Source organism: Scardinius erythrophthalmus (genome assembly GCF_964197995.2).
Source record: "Scardinius erythrophthalmus genome assembly, chromosome: 9".
NCBI lineage: Eukaryota > Metazoa > Chordata > Actinopteri > Cypriniformes > Leuciscidae > Scardinius > Scardinius erythrophthalmus.
In genome coordinates this window covers 4,503,556-4,524,255 of record NC_138229.1, presented here as the reverse complement: position 1 = coordinate 4,524,255, position 20,700 = coordinate 4,503,556, and the positions used below count along the sequence as shown (strand labels likewise).

Sequence of the window (20,700 nt, the reverse complement as noted above, 5' to 3'; positions counted from 1 at the left end):
TAATATGATTAAGCCGGATCTGGTGCTGTCGATACAATGATGAAGACTGAGTATCATTAGGAATTCTGGTTCTGATTCTTCTAATACTTTGTAAGGAAGCACTTTCAGACATTTAATCTAATAATTGTAACTGAAAATGAAATAGTTATAAGTACTTATAATTGCAACACTTTGTGTAGGAAGTGAGGTCAAGTTTACAATGCATCACTGCCAGAACACACTGTAGCAGTTTGGCTATATAAATAAATGAATGTATAAAATGAAGTCCAAAACTCATTTTAATTTTGCGATATCTTAACCTAAATCATGATTCATATCTCTGTATATTCCTGGGGACTTTTTAAAATCGGCATGTGATTGCAATTATCTCCGCCCTCATCGTTTCTTCCGCATTTTGAAGTTTATCTGAGTGAAACAGATTGATTTTAAAAAATAATGATGCGCATGGATAAATCCATTTATAATAAACACAACGGTTCCATAACAAAAAATAATAAGAAGAATTGTCCTGTTTTGAATACCGGTATCTGTCATTTTGAACCAATCTGCATACGTTTTGTTAACAATTACTTCAATTTATTTTTCTTTCCAAATCATCTGCAGTCCAATCATCACAAAATCAACAAATTGGCATATTATCGTGAAATGATTGCAAGCATCACTGTCACAGTTCCCTGAGAATACCACATAAATTGGGTTACAGCTCCACCAACCAGTGTTATTTTAGTATCATTGGATACTACTAGTATAGTTTTGATTAATAATTTGAATTAGTTGTTATTTTAATATTTTCCATTTTCATTTCAATAAAAGTTTTAGTAATTTAGTTGTGTTAACAATTTTTTTTTATTGTTTATATGCTTTTAAGTTTTAGTTATGTTAGTACATCAAGGAATTTTGTTTTCTAAATTCCTTAAACACACCGTTCTTGATTCCCTAAATATAATGTCCTTCTCTGTTTTGTTAGTGCACACCTTCCTCATTCAGTCTCAGTCTCAGGATATTTATCTTCCTTACCTGCATGCCTCATCAGCTCTATTCAGGTCTCTGTCAGGCAGCGAGTCCTCCCAGTCCAATATAGTGCTGATCAGCTTCCCTCTGCAGAGAAACACACACACACACACACACACACACACACACACACACACACACACAGGGATGAGACACCAAATAGCTCATGACAAGCACAGAAATCCGAGGGGGCGGGAGCGCATGACGTGTTCTTGCTATTTTAAAATTGTTTTGTGAACACAATTTTTTAAGTTAAGAAAGCAGCGCATCAATGTCAATATCAAGCTCTGTTACTTTTACTCTCTTTTACGTTTTAACTTGTCCCTTCGCAGTGGATCGGGATTACCAGGGTAATTATCGGTAACAAACCAAAACCAGAAAAAAACATTTTAGTTAATTGAAATAAAATAAATGTTACGATAATAAAATTAAATAGAAAATAAATAGAGAATAAAATAAGAAAAACCCTTGAGCTTATTTTATTTCAGTCAATAAAAATTAACAACAAAAGTTTTTACTAAAACATAAATATGGAAGAAAAAATAATAATATTAATTTTAAATATGAATAAATGCTACAATAGTATATTAATGATACTAAAATGACACTGGTGAATACAGGATAGACATTTTAAAAATCATGTCACTGAAATATTTTAAGTTTGAGCAACTCAGAGGATGCTCAGGGCTGGATAATGAAGCGGTGGGGCCGGTGCCCGGGGACCTCAGACTGCCAGGGGCCTTTGAAGCCACAGGCGCACAGCCTGAGACTGCCAGTGACAACAAACTGTGTGAGCTGACCACTAGGGCCCCTCTGTACTTTTTTTTTGCTGAATGGCGACATACACAATACATCTCTGTATTTTTTTTACTTTTTTCCTATTTTAATTATAAAAGAAAATCTGTGTTTAACTATTTACACCATCAGCATTTTTTGAAAAAAGTTGCCAGTCAGTGCCAGCATTTTTGATCAATTTCACAAAAGTTTAATGGCCCCCAGAATATTTTGTTGAATGAATATCGGAGTGAATGAATATTGTATGAATAAAAAACAGACCCCCTGCTTTTTATATATATAAAATTTAGCTTCATGCATTCTTTTTTATGAACATTTAAATGTGGGTAAGTTTTACAAAAAAGCTAAATTTTGAGGAAAAAGCAGAGAAAATCAATTTTTTGGGGTCTGGATCAGATTTACAACGATGATTATAACACAGATGGAGTAGATCGAGTCCATCAACACCCACAAAGCTTCACAGTCCTGTAGTTCGTCCTGGGTCCACATTTCATTCAGTAACATCAGGCAGTTTTGATTCATATACTGTTTAATGTTTGATCAAGTCAAGTCAAGTCATCTTCATTTATATAGCGCTTTTAATAATGTAGATTGTTTCAAAGCAGCTTTACAGAGATAAACGTATAATTTAAGGTAACAGAGATTGTTTTGGCTTTATAGCGGTTCTTTAATAAAGTTATTTTCCAGCTAAAGTTAGTTTTGATTGATTCGCTTCCGTCGCAACGATCATTTGTTATTAAATTAGGGGCCGCTAAGACGACACCATTCTCTCTACATAGACTTTAAACGCAAACCTGTGATAAACGCTCATGGCGGTCACATGCGCATTAAGAATTGGTTCTGTAGATATGTGCGTTTGAATATATGTGCGCAGGTTTGTAATTCCCTACAAATCAAGCCTAAAAAAGTACTGGTCTTTCCTTATAAATTTTGATACAGAATTTTAGTTTATTTTGTCACTTCGGGGTAGGTACGCGAAACGAATTTTCCCGACAACGCTTTATCTGTAGAGTGGTAAAGGGATCCTCCATAGGGAGAGACCTCCATAGGGGATTGTCCGTAAACAATGCTTCTAACACTTGTTTCTGCTTCCTCTTCACCTGTGTTTTGTGATCAGGAGATTCTGTGCTCTTTCAGTAGATGCGGAATAGCGCCCCCTACCATATAACTGCGAAAACATGGACAGCCGGAAAATTCAGTAAGTGGCGGGGAAAGAGTTAAAAAATGCTTTTCACATTTCCAACAAAATGTTCACATGGAAGGCTATGAAAACAAATATAGTGAGTGTAACCATGTAAGCTAATGATTTATATTATGAGCAAATACAAAACACCTTACTTGTAGGTTTAAAATTTTACATTATAGCACATTTCATGTCCTACAAAAACATATTTTAGTCAGAATTATTGTGCTCTATCTGTTTGGCGGCGCTCGTTCACTGAAGTCTGTGAAGTTTAGCGGAGACTCGCTTGCAGGCTTGCCCGCTCCTGACAGCAAAATAGAAATATTTGCATGACTTTCTAACATTTACAGAAGGAGAATATACCTGTAAAATGTAAAATGGAGGATAACACCACATCTCAAAGGCAGTAAACTGCACAAGTATCTGTCAGAGCATCTGACGGGGCAAGCTGTGCTAAACTATACGCGTTAACTATATCTTGCGTTTCATTTTGAAGCAGGTCTCATGTTTAGGACAAATTGGATTGATGGTGGGAGCCCAGACATTCACAGCAATACACAGACAGAATAGATATGTGTGTGAAAAGAATAGTCTTGAAATTCTGGGTCCCACCATCATGGAAAATCAATAATGGACCTGACCTGGTCCATTCCTGTAAAATGGAGCAATCACCTGCAAGATCGGAGTCCTCTGGAACGCGTGACATCGCAGTAGCGTCCGGTCGGCTTCAGACCCATCACTCCAGTCACCGTGTCCCGAACATACTGCCTGAAACAGCCCAATATGTTAACACATTGTTTGTCTTGTGGCTGTAGTATTTAAACAGAGTATTTTAATGTTTACAGATTGGCCCCATTCACTTCCATTGTAAGTGCCTCAATGCAAGTCATTGTAAGATTTGTTTACATTTTTTCCATTTATTACAAATGGAAATTATTTTTGTGGTAATAAACCTCAAATGGTGTCACCTGAGCTTAGCCTGTGTGATGATAATGAACTTGGAATATTGCTTTAAACTGGGATAAGAGAAAGTAAGTTGACATGCAAAAGTACATACTTTTAAGTCATTTTAAACAAGCTAATGTTTAGATGAAACAGGGTTTCTGCCGGTCTTAAAAAGTTCTTAATTTGCCCTTACACATATTAAAGGGATGGTTCGGAGTAAAATCAACCTAGGGTCCTTTGCACCATGACCTCGAGCCAAACACCCCCTCAGAAGCCTTTTTTCCCCTTAGTTGAACATTATTAAAGTTAGAGCATATTTGGAGAACACTACATCCTTATGCATTGCTTTCTGCCAGGACTTTTACGGGCTTTTCCCAAATAACGGAAGTAACGTCGACGTCCGGGTTAGCGGTAGCATTAGCCATCAGGCAAGTGTTATTTAAATAAACTCCTGATGTACTTACAAACTTTCCAATGCCTCGTTTTATGAGTACAGAACCTATTTGTACTGCTGTAAAAGTTTGGTACCATTCTGGGCATTATTAGTGGGGTCATTTACGAGATACAACTTTGGATCCATTAGCGCCTGCACTAAGCCATCCGGCTGATATCTCTAAATATGCTCTAACTTTAATAATGTTCGACCAAGGGAAAAAAGGCTTCTGGAAGGGTGTTTGGCTCGAGGTCATGGTGCAAAGGACCTTAGGTTGATTTTACTCCGAACCATCCCTTTAAAGGCCTTAAAAATGTCTTAAATCAGAGCAGAAGTCTTACATTTAGAAAGTTACGGCATTAAATGTTGCATGCAGTGCAAAAAATAACTATCTTCCTCTGTATTTTTGTCTTGTTTTCCAATACAAATATCTAAATATCTATCATTCAAGCTATATTTTACATTTGTAAAATGAATTAAAAAGTAATGGATATCTGTTAGAAGTTCTATTTTCAAGTGTTGCTAATAAAACTCATTGTGTTTCTCCCTAGACATTTACATTTAAAGAACATATTGACGTATTGTGCTCCCTTTGATTTATTCCTTAAATTGTCTTTACTTGGTCTTAAAAAAAGTCTTAAAATGTACCTTCATAAAGCCTGTGAAAGCTGTTAGACAAATAAATGAGTTAAAAGTCTGTCTTTTTATATCATTATCTGCCGTTAGCAACCAGTAACACAGCAACATGTTTAAAACCGTACTGAACTTCTTCATCAGAAGTTGCCATTACTCTTGGTCTTGCTGAGTGCACTGTGCAAACAGACTTCATTAACATGTTCAGAGAGATCGATCACATACTTGCCACACTTCTCACATTCTTCAACAAACATGTTCCCGTGCAGCTCCGACAATCGATCCCTAGCAGATACAGAGAGAAATAAACAAACCCAATAAGACCAGAACAAATTCATCATAATTCATAATGAGAGACTGGAGCTATTACAGAAAAGATGACAATCCCATCATTGGTATACCATCACAGTTTTAATTAATATTTTGTAATAGTTTTTATTTTTAGATTTTAATTTAATTTTAATTAAAGTTTTAGTATCTTTTTGTCTGTCATTTCTATAATTTTTTTTTATATGTCTATATACAGGGAAAAAACACTGCCACCTCAGATTTATCCTAACATCAAATTTTAAAGGGTAACTCTCGCTCTTTTTGTTAATCTACCTGTGTTAAACTCACTTTATCAGTTAGTGTTTCCGGTGGCTGGAATTTTGTCAGTCAAAAGTAGTCGATCTCCGAATGTAACGTAACATGAGGAGAGTAAAGATGGAAAGCTCCTAAAGCTTGTTTCCATATAAATTCACAGATAATTTTTTTTCTAAGTTATCATGCTTTTCATTGAAATTACAAGTTCATGACATTTCCTCATATGGAGTCAGTTCATTACGTTGCATTCGGAGATCGACTACTTTTGACTGACAAAATTCCAGCCACCGGAAACACTAATTGATAAAGTGAGTCGTACAAAACCTTTCTTTTTAGTAAACTCTGTGTAAACAAACACTGTTCTCAATGCTGGAGTTCATGTGTAGAGCCCCTGGTGATACTTCCAGCACAGTTTCATGTTGTGTCAAGCCTTCTTAATGTTTTAAAAACAGCGATTTTTGATGCTATCATAGAAGTGCCCCAATTCAAAAGGCATTTTAACCTAAAACGAAAATACGGTCAATCTTAAAAGTGGCGTTTCCATTCTAATTATGCTTTTACACGAAAGTTTGATTCGGGTAGATTAACAAAAAGATCCTATGTTGCATTTTGGTGAGAGTTACCCTTTAATCTAAGCAGTGTTTTTGTACCCCTTTTCAGCAGCTGAGCTTCAATGTAATGAAATAAAAAAGATAACACATCTTTCTATAAGTTGCATTTGTGGGCTGCACTCACTGTGTAGTCACCTTCCTTAACAGATGACTCTTATGAACCAGTTCTTTTTGGTGACTCAAAAACATGCAGTTTAACCAGTGTAGCCCAATTCACAAACAAATGGACTGTTTTTTCATTTGTTCATGAATCAGAACTCCCGGCCTCTCGCCTAACTCAGAGGAGACATCTAACCCCACCCCATTCACAACACTTCTCGTTCTTTATTTTGACCTGTGTTGTGTACCTTAACTATTTTCGCATGATACGTGGATTCTCTGACTGCGCAGAACATGACCACTCCTCTCTCATCATGACTTAATTTGCAATAAGACAAAAAAATAAATAGATAGATGGATGACTGATAGATAAATAGATGACTGATGGATGGATGACAGTATTAATAAAACGACTCTTCTTTATAATGATAAACCTACTCTAAAGAGCTCAGAGGCATGCAGAATCTGTTGATGTGTTTAAAAGGCAGTGTCTTGGTGCCCTGGATAATGATATATATATATATATATATTTTTTAAACAGTACAGATGATAACTTTGTGGTAATGCAACTCTTTTGTATGATTATGGATGGTCAAGCCATAAATCCACAAGAACTATGCATGGATGCTTTCTTCTGTCGCAACCTCTCACAGTCCTCATGCCACCATAAAACTTTTTCTAAATCAGCACTATAGTTTTTATTTATTTTTATTTCAGTTTTAATATTAGTTACTTTAGTAGTACATCAACTAACTTCAACTCAAAAAACTAAAATGTTGGCAACTAACTGCACTAAAACTTTTAACAATTTAATTAAGACAAGTCAAAACATTAATGAAAAATACAATATATGAAGACTGAGGGCTTTTAATTAAGTCTGCCTGAATAAAATGGGGAATTCATCATGTCAATATGCTAAATTCAATATTAACAGCTTCAACTCATCTGCCAGAACAAGACAGGCTAATTGCATTCGCTTACGGGAGGGGAACATTACAAGAGCTAATCAACATTACAATGTGTCATACATCTGAAATCACATACAGGACAAAGGTCAAAACTTTAATCAAAACGGTATGAGACAGAAGTGAAGCCAGCCAATCAGATTGCAGCTTTTTGATAAAGCTTTTGCTATTTTTGTGTGCAATATCCGTTAGGTTATTACCTGGGGAAGCCGGAGCGCAGGTGAAGGCCGTCTACGTTCTGGCTGATGAGGTATTTGAGGTGTCCTGTCCTCTGCAGCTGTAGCAGAGACATGTGAGTCACGCTGGGACGCGCCTCCTCGAACGTGGTGTTAAAGTGAGGCGTCTCGCCTCTCTCCTCCATCGTCCACACTCCGTTAGGACCTCTGATAATCACACACATCACAAACATGCCTTTGTTGAAATACAGCCTCTTGTCCTCAATGTCAGTGAAGAGTAGGACCCATTTAATGCTCCTCACTGAAATGATAAAAACTGAATCTTCGTGGTTGAATATGATTTCACTTTTCTAACTTTAGTTAGTGTGTAATGTTGCTGTTTGAGCATAAACAACATCTGCAAAGTTACAACACTCAAAGTTCAGAGCAAAGGGAGATATTTGCTTTTAAAGAAATTACTTTTTAAGGACTACAACAAACGGCTGGTAGAGACTACACCACATTCCTCCCGGGTTAGTGACATCACCAACCCTAGAATTTACATAAACCCCACCCCCGGGAACGCAATTTATAGATTATCAAGACAGAATATGCTAATCAATGACTAGAAGATAACTACACATAAGCTACATAAATTCACCAACTAACCATTCAGAAATGTTGTCTACATGTTGTCACTTCTTCTTGAGTCTCTCCATCTTTCTGACTCCGGTTTGAACATAAAAGGCTAAAGTTTTTGACATTTTCAGTGCATGTGTGTGTGAGGTAAAATTACACAAGCTGTTGAAGCTCTGCCCCTCTGTGCCGGGAGCAGCAGCTCATTTGTATTTAAAGGGATAGAGACAAAAAACGGTGCGTTTTTGCTCACCAACTTTAACATGCTATATAAAAATATCTGTGGGGTATTTTGAGCTAAAACTTCACATACACACTCTGGGGACATCAAAGACTTATTTTACATACATATATATCACCCCTTTAAAGAAATTAATACTTTTATTCAGCAACTGATCAAAAGGGACAGCAAAGAGACTTATAATATTACAAAAGATTTCTTAAGCAGCACAACTGTTTTCAACACTGATAATAATCAGAAATGTTTCTTTAGCAGTAAATCATCATATTAGAATGATTTCTGAAGGATCATGTGACACTGAAGACTGGAGTAATGATGCTGAAAATTCAGCATATACAAAATATGAAGTAATATTACAGATTGTAAACTTTTGAACGCTATACTGCATGGTAACAGCAACACCAAAGTCATGGGTTCGAATCCCGGAGAATCAATAAATCAAACCAATAAAATACCATAACTTGAAATGCAATGCAATCTGCATAAAAGCATCTGCCAAATGCATAAATGTATATTATTACAGAATTACAGTGCGTACATGTTTTGTTTTTGGGTGTAAGGTTTGAGAACTCTTAACCATTTTTGTTGCAAGAAACCTTGACTAACTTTATAAGTGAACCTTAGGGGAAAAATGATTCCTGATTTCCACAACCCTTGTTCTCTGGTCTGATCCTCCTCTCCCTCTGTGATTCAGTAAGCACTGCTGTGCGGAGCTGCTGGGAATCTCAGATGACACAGATGGGGTTTTAGTTATCACGGAGAACAGCAGGAGGTTCCTGTGCTTTATAATGACTACAGATAGAGTTCCTAAGAGGAACGACTCAAAAGTTCACTTAAACAAGCACTTGCGGGCAGAAATCTTGCTCTTGTGCACTTGGAAATTCTCACACACACACACACACACACACACACACACACACACACACACACACACACACACACACACACACACACACACACCTTTTTCATGCTTTCCTAGTTACACGCATGCAGCGGCTTTTCCTGCCTGACTTATCAAAAGTTCTCTGTTCTTACTAAATTTGGATAAGCTTTTACAAGTACTGCATAAACCCCCAACTAAGTCCTAGCCAGGCTTTAGGCTATTGATCAAAGTCTTGTGCACACTGCAGCTTATTCAGGCCAAGAACCACCCGCTTAGACAGAAAGAGGGCATCTGACTGACACGTAAACCGTCAAACAAAGTTAGCTTTCCCTTAATGTGACATTTAGGGGCAGGGAAATCTGAAATCGGATGAAAAGCAAGTGGATATACAGTAATATTTATGTCTGCTCAAGGATTTCTAGCTTATCAAGTTTCTAAAATGAAACTTTTGACTGTTTTGTAAAGATTCAATATCACAAACTAACAAATGCAGCGTTTAGTTTTCCCAAAACAGACTGTCAAGTTTGTTACCCGGTGCATTTATATGAAGCTGTGAATCAAATGAATCAAAAGCACTTTTGATTGTACGCAAACGGTCAGTAAACAGACTTGCTCTGAGCCTGAGATTACATATGTCCCAAATAAGCTCTCCACTTATGAAACACTGCATATGTTGAGAAGAGGAGGCAATATAGCGGTGCAATCTGGGAAATTGGAATGAGATTGTAGTGCACTGGGTAGGGTTGCACCAGACGCTCGTGAGTTAATTTGGAACATAAATTCCACACTAGAGGCTTAGTTACTACTAGCTTGTTTGTAACTAACTCTCAGTTAGTAAATAAGGCGGGATTTCAAAGTCTCAGACTGCTCATCTTCAATTAGTGCAAAATGCTGCAGCAAGATATCACCCCAAATCTGAGGTCCCTTCATTGGCTGCCCATTAATTTCACAATCGATTTTAAAATCCTTTTATTTGTTTATAAATCTCTACGTAACCAAGCCCCCAGCTATCTATCTGAACTGCTGCAACCATATACTCCTTCAAGAAGTCTGAGATCAAGCGACAAGAACCTGTTATTAGTCCCACATTCCAGACTCAAACGCAGAGGGGATCGAGCATTTTCTGTGGTCGGGCCTCGGTTGTGGAACAATTTGCCGTTAGAAATTAGGATAGCCCCTTCCGTGATCACTTTTAAGTCACTTCTAAAAACGCACTTGTTTTCCATGGCCTATAATTAAGGTTGGTTGGTTTTACTATTTTCCATTGAGTCTGATACTGTTTTTGCCACTCCTGTTTTTTCCATTATACATTAGAGCCTGATACTGCCTTGCCACCTCTGATTTACTTTTTTTTTTTTGTCTGATACTGTTTTTCTATTTTTTATTTGAGTCTGATACTGCCATCTCTGTTTTACTATTTTATATTTGAGTCTGATACTGTTTTGCTATTCCTGTTTTAAGGTTGCTCTTAGCTTTGCTGCACTTATTTGTGTTGTGTTGTTACGCTGGTATTATTTTCATTTAATTTTGCTGTTCTGTAAAGCACTTTGGTCAGCCAGTGGCTGTTGTAAAATGTGCTATATAAATAAAATGAACTTCAACTCTGTACTTTATTCCGTTGCATCATTTGTTCTTAAGGCAGAACGAAGCTAGTAGGTCGTATGACGTTTACCCTCAATGATCCAATAGCAGCCTTCAAATACGAGAGCAGAAGTTGTGTTTAAATGCTGTGAATTTCTGTTTATCATTCATTCTAACTTCTTTTGCCTCACATACCGTAGCTAACGGTAAAAATACGTTTCCATTAAATACGATACTTGATGCTTACAGTGCATTCAAACGACACATTTCATCAGTAGGAATGTCCCTTCGGAATTAAACTCCCTTTGCATTCCACTGACAAATCTATTTAGGATCAGATGACATGAGGTGAATAAATGGTGACAGAATTGTAAATTATGTTAAGTGAACTATTGCCTTAAGTGTTATATGTGCTCCTGACAGGCAGGCAGCAGAGCCCTATTTGCACCTATAGAAGCATCTCCTCTGAAAATATTCTGTCAACAAGATTTGATAGACAAGTGTTCTCATGAAAATTTCATATAAGAGAACATAGGAGGAAAAATGTGCAGCTGCCCACCGCATCACATGCGTTCCCTCTGGAAACGAGTCAGACGAGTCGACGGAATAACAAAGAGGGGAAAAAAGGAAAACCAGCCAGGTTAAAGGAGAATAAATGTAAGAGGTGTCACTCAACATAACGTCAGCATCATAGACTGTAAAAAAATATGGACGTAGTGTCCGTGACGTCACCCGTAGGTTTCTGAAGAGCATTTTTGAAGCCTAAAGTGGGCGGAGCCGGCCGTCGCCATCTTGGCCTTGCGTCACTCCCGGATAACAGAAAATCATAGACAGTAAAAGAAATGGACACAGCGACCCCATTGGAACTCAGTTGAGACAAGTGAAGCCCGTTTTCAGCGATTTCTTAGCACTTCCTTTCCTGACGCGCAGACTCAAACCGAGCAAAGCGTTACACGGACCACGTGAGCAACCCGTCTGTCTTCTAGTAGCTGTGCCAAGAGAAATCTGAATCATTCCCTTCCGAATCTTGCAGAGACGGAGAGTGTGATTAGGAGCTGTCCATGAGCTGGAGCAGGAGCAACTTTTGCTAGGTATTCCGATTAATTATATTGTCATTTTGCCTCCACGTCTCCCCGATTGCCCGCGAGCTTCTCCTCCCGTCCATACGGTAATCTCTCTAGTGTGCGACAGAGAGTCGCTTGGTTATGACGCAATCGTTAGCCTATTTTTACAAAAACTGCTTCTACGGGGCCATAACATAAGCTACAAGGTAATGGAGCATTTTATACATTGTCGTGTTTCTTTAGAAATAAAAAATGGACAAATGGAGTCTTCAAACGCCTCAGATGTAAAGTTATTCGCTGTCAAAGTGACGCCAAAATGAATGGAAGTCAATGGGATTGCTAACGCAAGTGAAGTTCCGCTCAAGATGGCGGCACCCGGCCGACTTCAACTTCCGGTCGACTTCCTTCCCGCTTGCAGAAAATAGACAAACAGGCGGGGCGTGAGTGGAGCTGAGGAGCCTGGCTATCTGAAATCACCTAGCTCGTGATCGAGTTAGCTGATGATGTAAAGCCAATTAAACGTTCCTATTTTTGCCCTTCGAAATATTAGAATAGTTAAAAGACATGGGTACAAGTGAGACTGTGTATTACTTCGAGAGTGTTTGTGTGTGACAGTGATTTATGTGCATATGTCCGTCACTCTTTCATGGTCCGTCAGCGCGGCATCGCTCAAGTTCGTAGAGAGCTTATTCAGTCCATTTTAAATTCTGATGTTGGCCGTCTCTCAGATGGGTTATGGTTTAACCGTTAAACCATAAATATATTGCCTTTGAAGTGCAAGTAAATGCGCTAGAAAATCTACGCACATTCACGGACGGAGAAAGCGCCGACGCCCGTATGATTTCATCTGACGGTAACTTACATAAGCATATTATAATCCATCTGTTCCATGGGAGCAGAACGAACGAGCATTTATTGACGTTTTAAATTTGAAAACCCCAAAAAGCAACGAAATTGTCAGACATCCATTAGTGCATGTTCACAGAGGAAAACAACTGAAATACAGCGCTGGTTGTTCTCTCGAACGATAAGGACGGAATCCAAAGACGTGGGCTTTGTAACGTTACCCAAGTATTAAATTGTATGAAATAATAATCCCGAAAAAAAGCACAAACACTGCAGAGATGGCAAGTTCAGCAGCTAACATTGCTGCGGTGAAGTGACGGCTAGTAACTATGAAGGACTAAAAATGACAGAACGAAAAATAAATAAATAAATAAATAAAAGTAGAAATAAATAAATAAATGCAGAAATAATAGTAAAAATAAATACATTTTGGTAATATAAATGGCTATTTCTGTATTTTTACATGTATTTATTTATTTATTTATTTATGCATTTCTATATGTATTTATTTATGTATTTATACATGTATTTATATATTTATGTATTTATATATTTATTTATTTATATATTTATATATGTATTTATTTATACATTTATTTATTCCTACATTTATTTATTTCTGTATTTCCACATTTCTACATTTATTTATTTCTGTATTTCCACATTTCTACATTTATTTATTTCTGTATTTCCACATTTCTACATTTATTTATTTCTGTATTTCCACATTTCTACATTTATTTTTCCCTGCGCATGTATGCTAATTGACCAATGGCTAACCACGCCCCCTCCACTCACTCAGTCAACGTTCGGTAACAGGCGCTTTGGCAGCTGTCAGTAGGATACATTTCACAGGAGGCAATTGATGATTTTTTGGAGACAGAAAGATTATAGCCTATATCATCTCGATGTCACCAAAAGGGCTTTAAATATGCATCGGAGGGTTATATTAATAATTTTATTGTTGAGAAGGTCGATAAGCTTCAGCTCCAGAACAAAGATTTACAGTTCACAGTGTAAACGTTATAGTTTGGTGCTATTTCGCTTCAAATGCTCGCTTTATACGCGCGTCCTATTCGCTTTGGATTCAAAATGTTCAAGCGTCGAACTAGACGCGGATACGCGCGAATTTGACGCCCTATTCGCGTTTGGTGGGAGCGCAGAATAATGGACAGGCTGCGATGTCAAGATTGCATTGCTGGAATGTGTGTGTGTGTGTGTGTGTGTGTGTCAGAGAGCGGGCGCCGGGGCGCGATCGAACAGTGGAAACATAAAAACATACTCCATTTTGTTCATACAGGACATAATTAAAACTGCAAAGTGTTTAGCCTACTTATATTTGTGTAAAACACAACATTGTGCTTTTGTCAAACTGTAAACTCTTGTCAAACTGTAACCTACAACTGTCACCCAACCAAAATCACACACACACACGCTGTTTTAAAGCCAAAATGACAAGAAAAAAACATAAAAACGAATGAAAACTGATAACCGCAATGCATTGCAATGGACGAGGAAGCAGAGAACATCCAAGTGTATTGGGTTAGCTATGCGTACTGTGATTGGCTCATCGCGTTTGGGGGCGTGGTTAGCCATTGGTCAATTAGCATACATGCGCAGGGAAAAATAAATGTAGAAATGTGGAAATACAGAAATAAATAAATGTAGAAATGTGGAAATACAGAAATAAATAAATGTAGAAATGTGGAAATACAGAAATAAATAAATGTAGGAATAAATAAATGTATAAATAAATACATATATAGATATATAAATAAATAAATATATAAATACATAAATATATAAATAAATGTATAAATACATAAATAAATACATATAGAAATGCATAAATAAATAAATAAATACATGTAAAAATACAGAAATAGCCATTTATATTACCAAAATGTATTTATTTTTACTATTATTTCTGCATTTATTTATTTATTTATTTCTACTTTTATTTATTTATTTATTTATTTTTCGTTCTGTCATTTTTAGTCCTTCATAAGTAACAGCAGACAAACGGCTAGCACTGACAGCGGCAATCCATCTGTCACTCAAGTAGCTTGGCCACACCCTAAAATTTAAATATTAATCAACTTACTAAACGGACGAGTTATAAAATAATTCACCCCCCTCACAGTTGTTATGAAGGGCAAAATTAGCTGTAAAGACCAAATCCACATACAGACACCAGGCTTTAAACACGTTTTTTTCTGCTGTAAAATTTGGCATTTTAACATGGGGGAGATACAGATTTGACTCACTTCTGACAACAGCCTCAAGCGGCCAGTCAACGAATTGCAGTTTAACTCACTTCCGTGTTGGTTTCAAGAGAGAGACGGGGAGGTTGCCGCTTCCTCTAAAATTAAAACCCCTGCACAGGGTGTTAGCAAAATGACAAACTAGATGAAGGGTGAATCCAATTAAATCACCCTTAAATTCATGAGACCATTAAAAATTTGTGCATCAAACGCAAATCTGAAAGTAAACCCAAGTGAATTGAGGTCAACTGGGATCAGCAGCTTGGAAAAGCACTGCAAACACACGCACACACACACACTTGTACATCTATCTTTATGAGGACATTCATTGACACAATAAAATCTCTAGCCGCTTACCCTAACCTTACCCATCACAACTAAGTGCCTAACCCGAACCCTGACCCTAAACCGACCCTTAACCTCAGTATAACCTTATCCCTAAAACCAAGTCTTGACCCTCAAACAGGCCTTTACCGGCCAACATGTCCTCACTTTACTCTCTTTGTCCTCACTCCAATGGTCTAAAACTCAAACTGGTCTTCACAAAGATAGTTGTACAAGTACACACACACGCACACTCATAATGAACATGTAAGTTTAATAAATACATATTTTGCATACGAAATTAATGCTATTTTACAACCATTAAGATTTTTTGTTGTTGTTGCATTGTGACATTTAAGCACAACTCATCTTCATTATCGCAATGTAAAAAAAAAAAAACCCAATGTATACATTAACTTGACATGATAATTAATAAAGCACAATTGCATCTGGACAGACACAATTTCACATTACTGTAACAAGTCATGAGTATCTAAGGAAAATTATTATTGAGAATAATAAGAATTACTAACAAACAAGCAAAACATTCAGACACAATGACAATACCTGCGTCTCATTTTGAAGGCCGAGTCCTCCGAGGCCTCATTAGTCAGCCCGCATACGTCAAAGATGTCTCATTTCAGAAAGGTACCCATTATAAAATTGATCGTTATTTCTTGTGAAGCGTAAATTGTTGAAATTTCTTTATGACTTTGGAATGTAATGGTTACTTTACTGAAATGAGGGAGCCTCATGCGACTGATAAATGAGACCTCCGGAGGACGCGGCCTTGGAAATGAGACACAGAAACTGACAACCCAAATGTCACAGTGCAATAAAATCTAATGATAATAATGGCTGATGAAGTAGTTCAGGTAACACTTTATTTTACAGTGTCCTTGATACATATGATACATGTATTTACCATTGTAATAACAATAAATTATGCATAATTACATACAACTAATCCTACCCTAACCCTATAGTGAGTACATGTAGTTGCTTAATATTACTCAGTACTTAAATATATAATTACACTGTAACAATGACACCTTAAAATAAAGTGTAACCATAGTTCTGGGGTATAATATAAGCCAGATGTTCTTAATGAGAGTCCCCCAAATATGAGTACAGAATATATTGCTAAATAAACAATGTAATGCATAATATGGCAGCTTGACCAAACAAATTACATAAACTTCTACTGATTTATAGAAGTACTTAGTAGACCTACTTAAATAGATCTGATAATCTCCCACTTAGGCATGTAGATCAATAATATGATAAAGCAAGAGTGCTCATCTTTGCATCAGTCCGAGCTGATCAATTATATGGTGTGAAACTGGAAGATTCAATATAAAATAGAAAAGAAGCACTAAGATGTACAGCGAAAGGCTTCATTTAGAAACTGCCCAAGAGCTTTCTACGGATATACTGAGAGCAGAATTATTGTTCGGTTGTTATCCAAAGAATTTTATTCTTACTGAACATATTGTGTCAACTTAAAATTTAAAGTTGGACTGTCCTTTTACAAAAACATAACTGATATAAGTTGTGGATCCGAGTTCAATAAGAGTGTATTAAGTCGAGCATTAACATAACATAATAGTGACAATTCTTAATTTGTCTAACTTTGTTAAACAAACTAACAACTTCTATACACCAAAACAAGTTGAATATGCTCATTGAAAATGGAAGAAACTTCAAAGACGAGAACATAATCACTTTAATGGTGACTTGAACTTTTACAACAAGATTAAAAAAAACAACTACATTGAGCTACACAGTATAGGTAGGTTAGGCAAATTTTTCTCTTCTATTATTGATTGGTATCAGGATGTGAAGAGAGTTTCAACCAGTATAACAAAAAGTGTTTATGAAAAACATTGCCTACCCTACCTTTAAGTGTGAATAGGTCAAGTTAAGTCACCTTTATTTATATAGTGCTTTTTACAATCCAGATTGTTTCAAAGCAGCTAATGATCAATGATGCAAACAATTCTGCTCTAAAACAGCTCTAAAACAACAATAGTGTCATTGTTCAATTTAAAGCAACACAAAAGAACTTTTCCTTGTCGGTCCCCCTACAGGTTGGAAGCGGAATTGTCCATTACCGCTGTTGTAAATAATTTAGCCTAGCGCAGCCTACCGTCGCACGCACGCTATTTGTTTATCTATCACCGGCTTTGGAATGAACGATGTCCACAGACAAGGTAGAGTATGTTGCATGATTTTATGAAAGTATGATGTATTGCGACATCAGAAATGAAGAAAAACAAAATAATGACTATTGTAACGCTTGCTGCAAAGCAAGTCAAATTTGTAGTTTCTTATGTCTTATTCGAACTACAGAAACTCTACCCGATCTGGCAAACTTGCATAGTGCGGTTATAGCAGATATAGGGCCGCAAAGCGAATGCAGAAGTGCCTTTCACCCTGTTACGACTTGATAAACCACTGAAACGATTCTGGAAACATTATTTAAAGGTAAAAAAGAATCTTTAGTGTTGCTTTAAGTAATTTCAGTGATGATTCAATTTAGTTCAATAACTGTGTAAAGTCCCTCAATTACTAATTCCTTAATTTTTTTCTTAATTATAATTAATTGTATTATTAATATAATTATTCTAAATGATATTATTCTAATCTAAGAAATAGTTGTCATCATGCTTGGACCAAAAATACAAATTATTCAAGTTGAATGATGACCTCCTACATTTGACTAAATGTGGGGTTTACAAAAGATTAAAACATTCATTGTTGGATATTTCTGCTTCACATTCTTAAAAACTGTGATCTGTATGCACTATATACTGTGAAGTATGCAAATATTCCAGACACAGCCTAAGATGTGAATGAGAGCTTCAGCTGATATTGGTACTAAAACTTCATATCTCCCTCTAGTGGTTTACTGTGATTCTGGCAGAAAATTATAACATGTCAGTCTTTTTTAACACGCTAATTTGATCTTCTTTGAGGCCAAATTAATGTGGAATTTCAGTGCTTTTTTTTTTCATTACTATTGCATAAGCGGGTTGTATCTGTACAGTAAACAAAAAGAGCAAACAAACAAACTGAACCAGCATGCAAAGACATATGGAAATAAATACATAGGCTCAGAAAAACATGGTTTTGATTATCTCTGAAGGACTAAATCCATAGGATTACCTTCTACTGGGCTGCCAGAAGATTAGGAATATGGTTGGAAAACATGAATGCATCACTGCCCATTGGATTTAGCTCAGTTGATGGCATTGCGTGGAGAATACCTATCACATTTTAGTCCTGATTTAAAGAGACAGTGAACATATTCAAGTTTACATGACGATTCAAGTGCACTGCTCTTCACCCAAAAATAAACATTCTGTAATCATTTACTCACTCATGTTACAAATCCATATGACTTTCGTTAATCTTCAAAACACAAAGGAAGATATTTTTAACGAAATTAAAGAGATTTCTGTTTTTCCACTGAAAGTTTATTATAAATAAATAAATCCATATGAAACTAAAATAAAATAAATCTGTATGAACTGAGCTGTTTAATCCAAATCTTCTGAAGAGACATGATATCTTAATAAACAGTTTAGGCTTTTATCCACATTTAAATATTGATAAGCATTCAATAATGGTAAATGTAAGCTCAACCAATGAGGTTCATTTTCGCATGTCATACAAGCTTCCGCAAAAACTAGTGAAGTTTGTTCTTGTGCACCAAGCGAGTACAGTTGAGCTTCTGTTTATGTTCACTGATCAATGTTTATATGTAAATAAAAGTCTAAATTAATAATTTTGTTCACAGTTTTTTGGTAAACTGGCTTTCAATGGGGGGACAGAAATCTCTCAGATTTGATTAAAAATATTTTATTTTGTGTTTCGAAGGTGAACAGAAATCTTACGGGGTTGGAACAACATGAGGGTGAGTAATTACTGAAAGGATTTGTATTTTTGGGTGAACTATCCCTTTAAGAATTTTTATGTGCATTTAGTACATAAAACAAGACTTGAAAGCTAATGAAGTCGTCAAGATTTTCAGGGAGTAGGTGAAAATCAAACACAAATTGTATGGCTTCAGATGACATATTAAGCTAAAAAAATTAATAAATTTTGTCCATTTTGGTGCTTGACAGCTATTCAACAACATACACGCATTCAAAAGAGCAGTTTGGAGCGCCCTCTATCATAACACAGATGAAAAGCTAAAACATACTAGCTTCCTCACAAAAAAAAAACTATGATCCCATTAAAAGATGATTTTGTTTTTAGACTTTTGAAAATAACACTAATGCAAGCATTTGTCACCCTCTGCGAGTTGTGTGAAGTATAGATAAAAAACATAGGTGACTCATTAGTGGCTTTCTATGAGCTGCTATCATAGACTGTAAAAGAAATGGACCCCATAGACTTCAACGGAGAAAAGTGAAGTCAATTAGAAGCACTCACTTCCTGATGGCTGAGCGTATTGCGAACCTGTCTGACAGTTGTAAGTCTTCTAGTAGCTGTGCCAAGAGAAATCTGAACCATTCCCTTCCGAAACATGCAGAGACGAAGAGTGTGAGTAGGAGCTGTCCATGAGCTAGGAGCAGGAGACACTTTTGCTAAGTATTCTGATTAAAGGACAAGTTCGGTAATCGGTATTTTACACTTAAAGCCCTGTTTACAGATCGTTTCTGATGAAATAGAACGGTTAAGATTAAAATATATGTGCATAGGTGCACTGGAACAATCCTTCCTAAAACGCATTAAACTTTCGTTTACAAACACGTGAAACTCACCGAGTGGTCAGGGGTGTTCACTGATATGCTCACACAAAAATCACTGCAAAAGATGCTTTCCAACAGGTTTTATCCAGGGTTCTCAAGTCTCACGCATTGGCCGTGAGACACACGCAATTCAACCAGTTCACACGCTCACACGCCACACCGTGTATTTCTCATGCTGAAAAGGCAATGCCAACCAAGTTGTCCTGCGAGCTTATAACGTTGTATATACGAGGCGCACTGCAGGCACACAAAGTGAAGTTTCCTGCCGCCAGCACGTATCTCGGCCAGATTGCGTTCGTTACTAGGCAACATAGATGCGCGAACACACGGAAGTTGACGGAAAATTCTCGGCCACCGTACGTCCGTTACTAAGCAACCCACAACATCGCACGAACACACGTCTGATGGAGAAGGTAAGTTGGAAGAAAGTAAGCTTGTCTAACATTTTTAGGCTAGAACATTAAATATATAAATGTTATCAAGGCATCAAAATGTGCAACAAACACTTACAACCAAAACACATTTCATAAGTTGGAGTGTGTACTCTTGTACACACACACACACACACACACCTTAATACTCTATGTCATTTGTTCACAATGTCCCACCACACAATAAATCATTATACCATTTCGACTAGACACATTCAAATTGCAAAAAGATTTGTTTTTCCAAACTGTTTG

General features: G+C 36.7%; 1 protein-coding gene across 2 annotated transcripts in view; it reads right to left on the bottom strand.

Annotated features, from left to right (window-relative positions):
- sirt6 (sirtuin 6) overlaps window positions 1–20,700 on the bottom strand; it is a 39,283-nt gene that overhangs the window by 9,003 nt on the left and 9,580 nt on the right. For both annotated transcript variants that reach the window (XM_081375440.1, XM_081375439.1), the window contains exons 3-6: window positions 7,461–7,643; window positions 5,226–5,285; window positions 3,662–3,757; window positions 1,018–1,098 (exon numbers count right to left, since the gene is read on the bottom strand). In XM_081375440.1, the coding sequence (XP_081231566.1) occupies window positions 1,018–1,098; window positions 3,662–3,757; window positions 5,226–5,285; window positions 7,461–7,643 (420 nt within the window). The remainder of the gene's footprint in view (window positions 1–1,017; window positions 1,099–3,661; window positions 3,758–5,225; window positions 5,286–7,460; window positions 7,644–20,700) is intronic.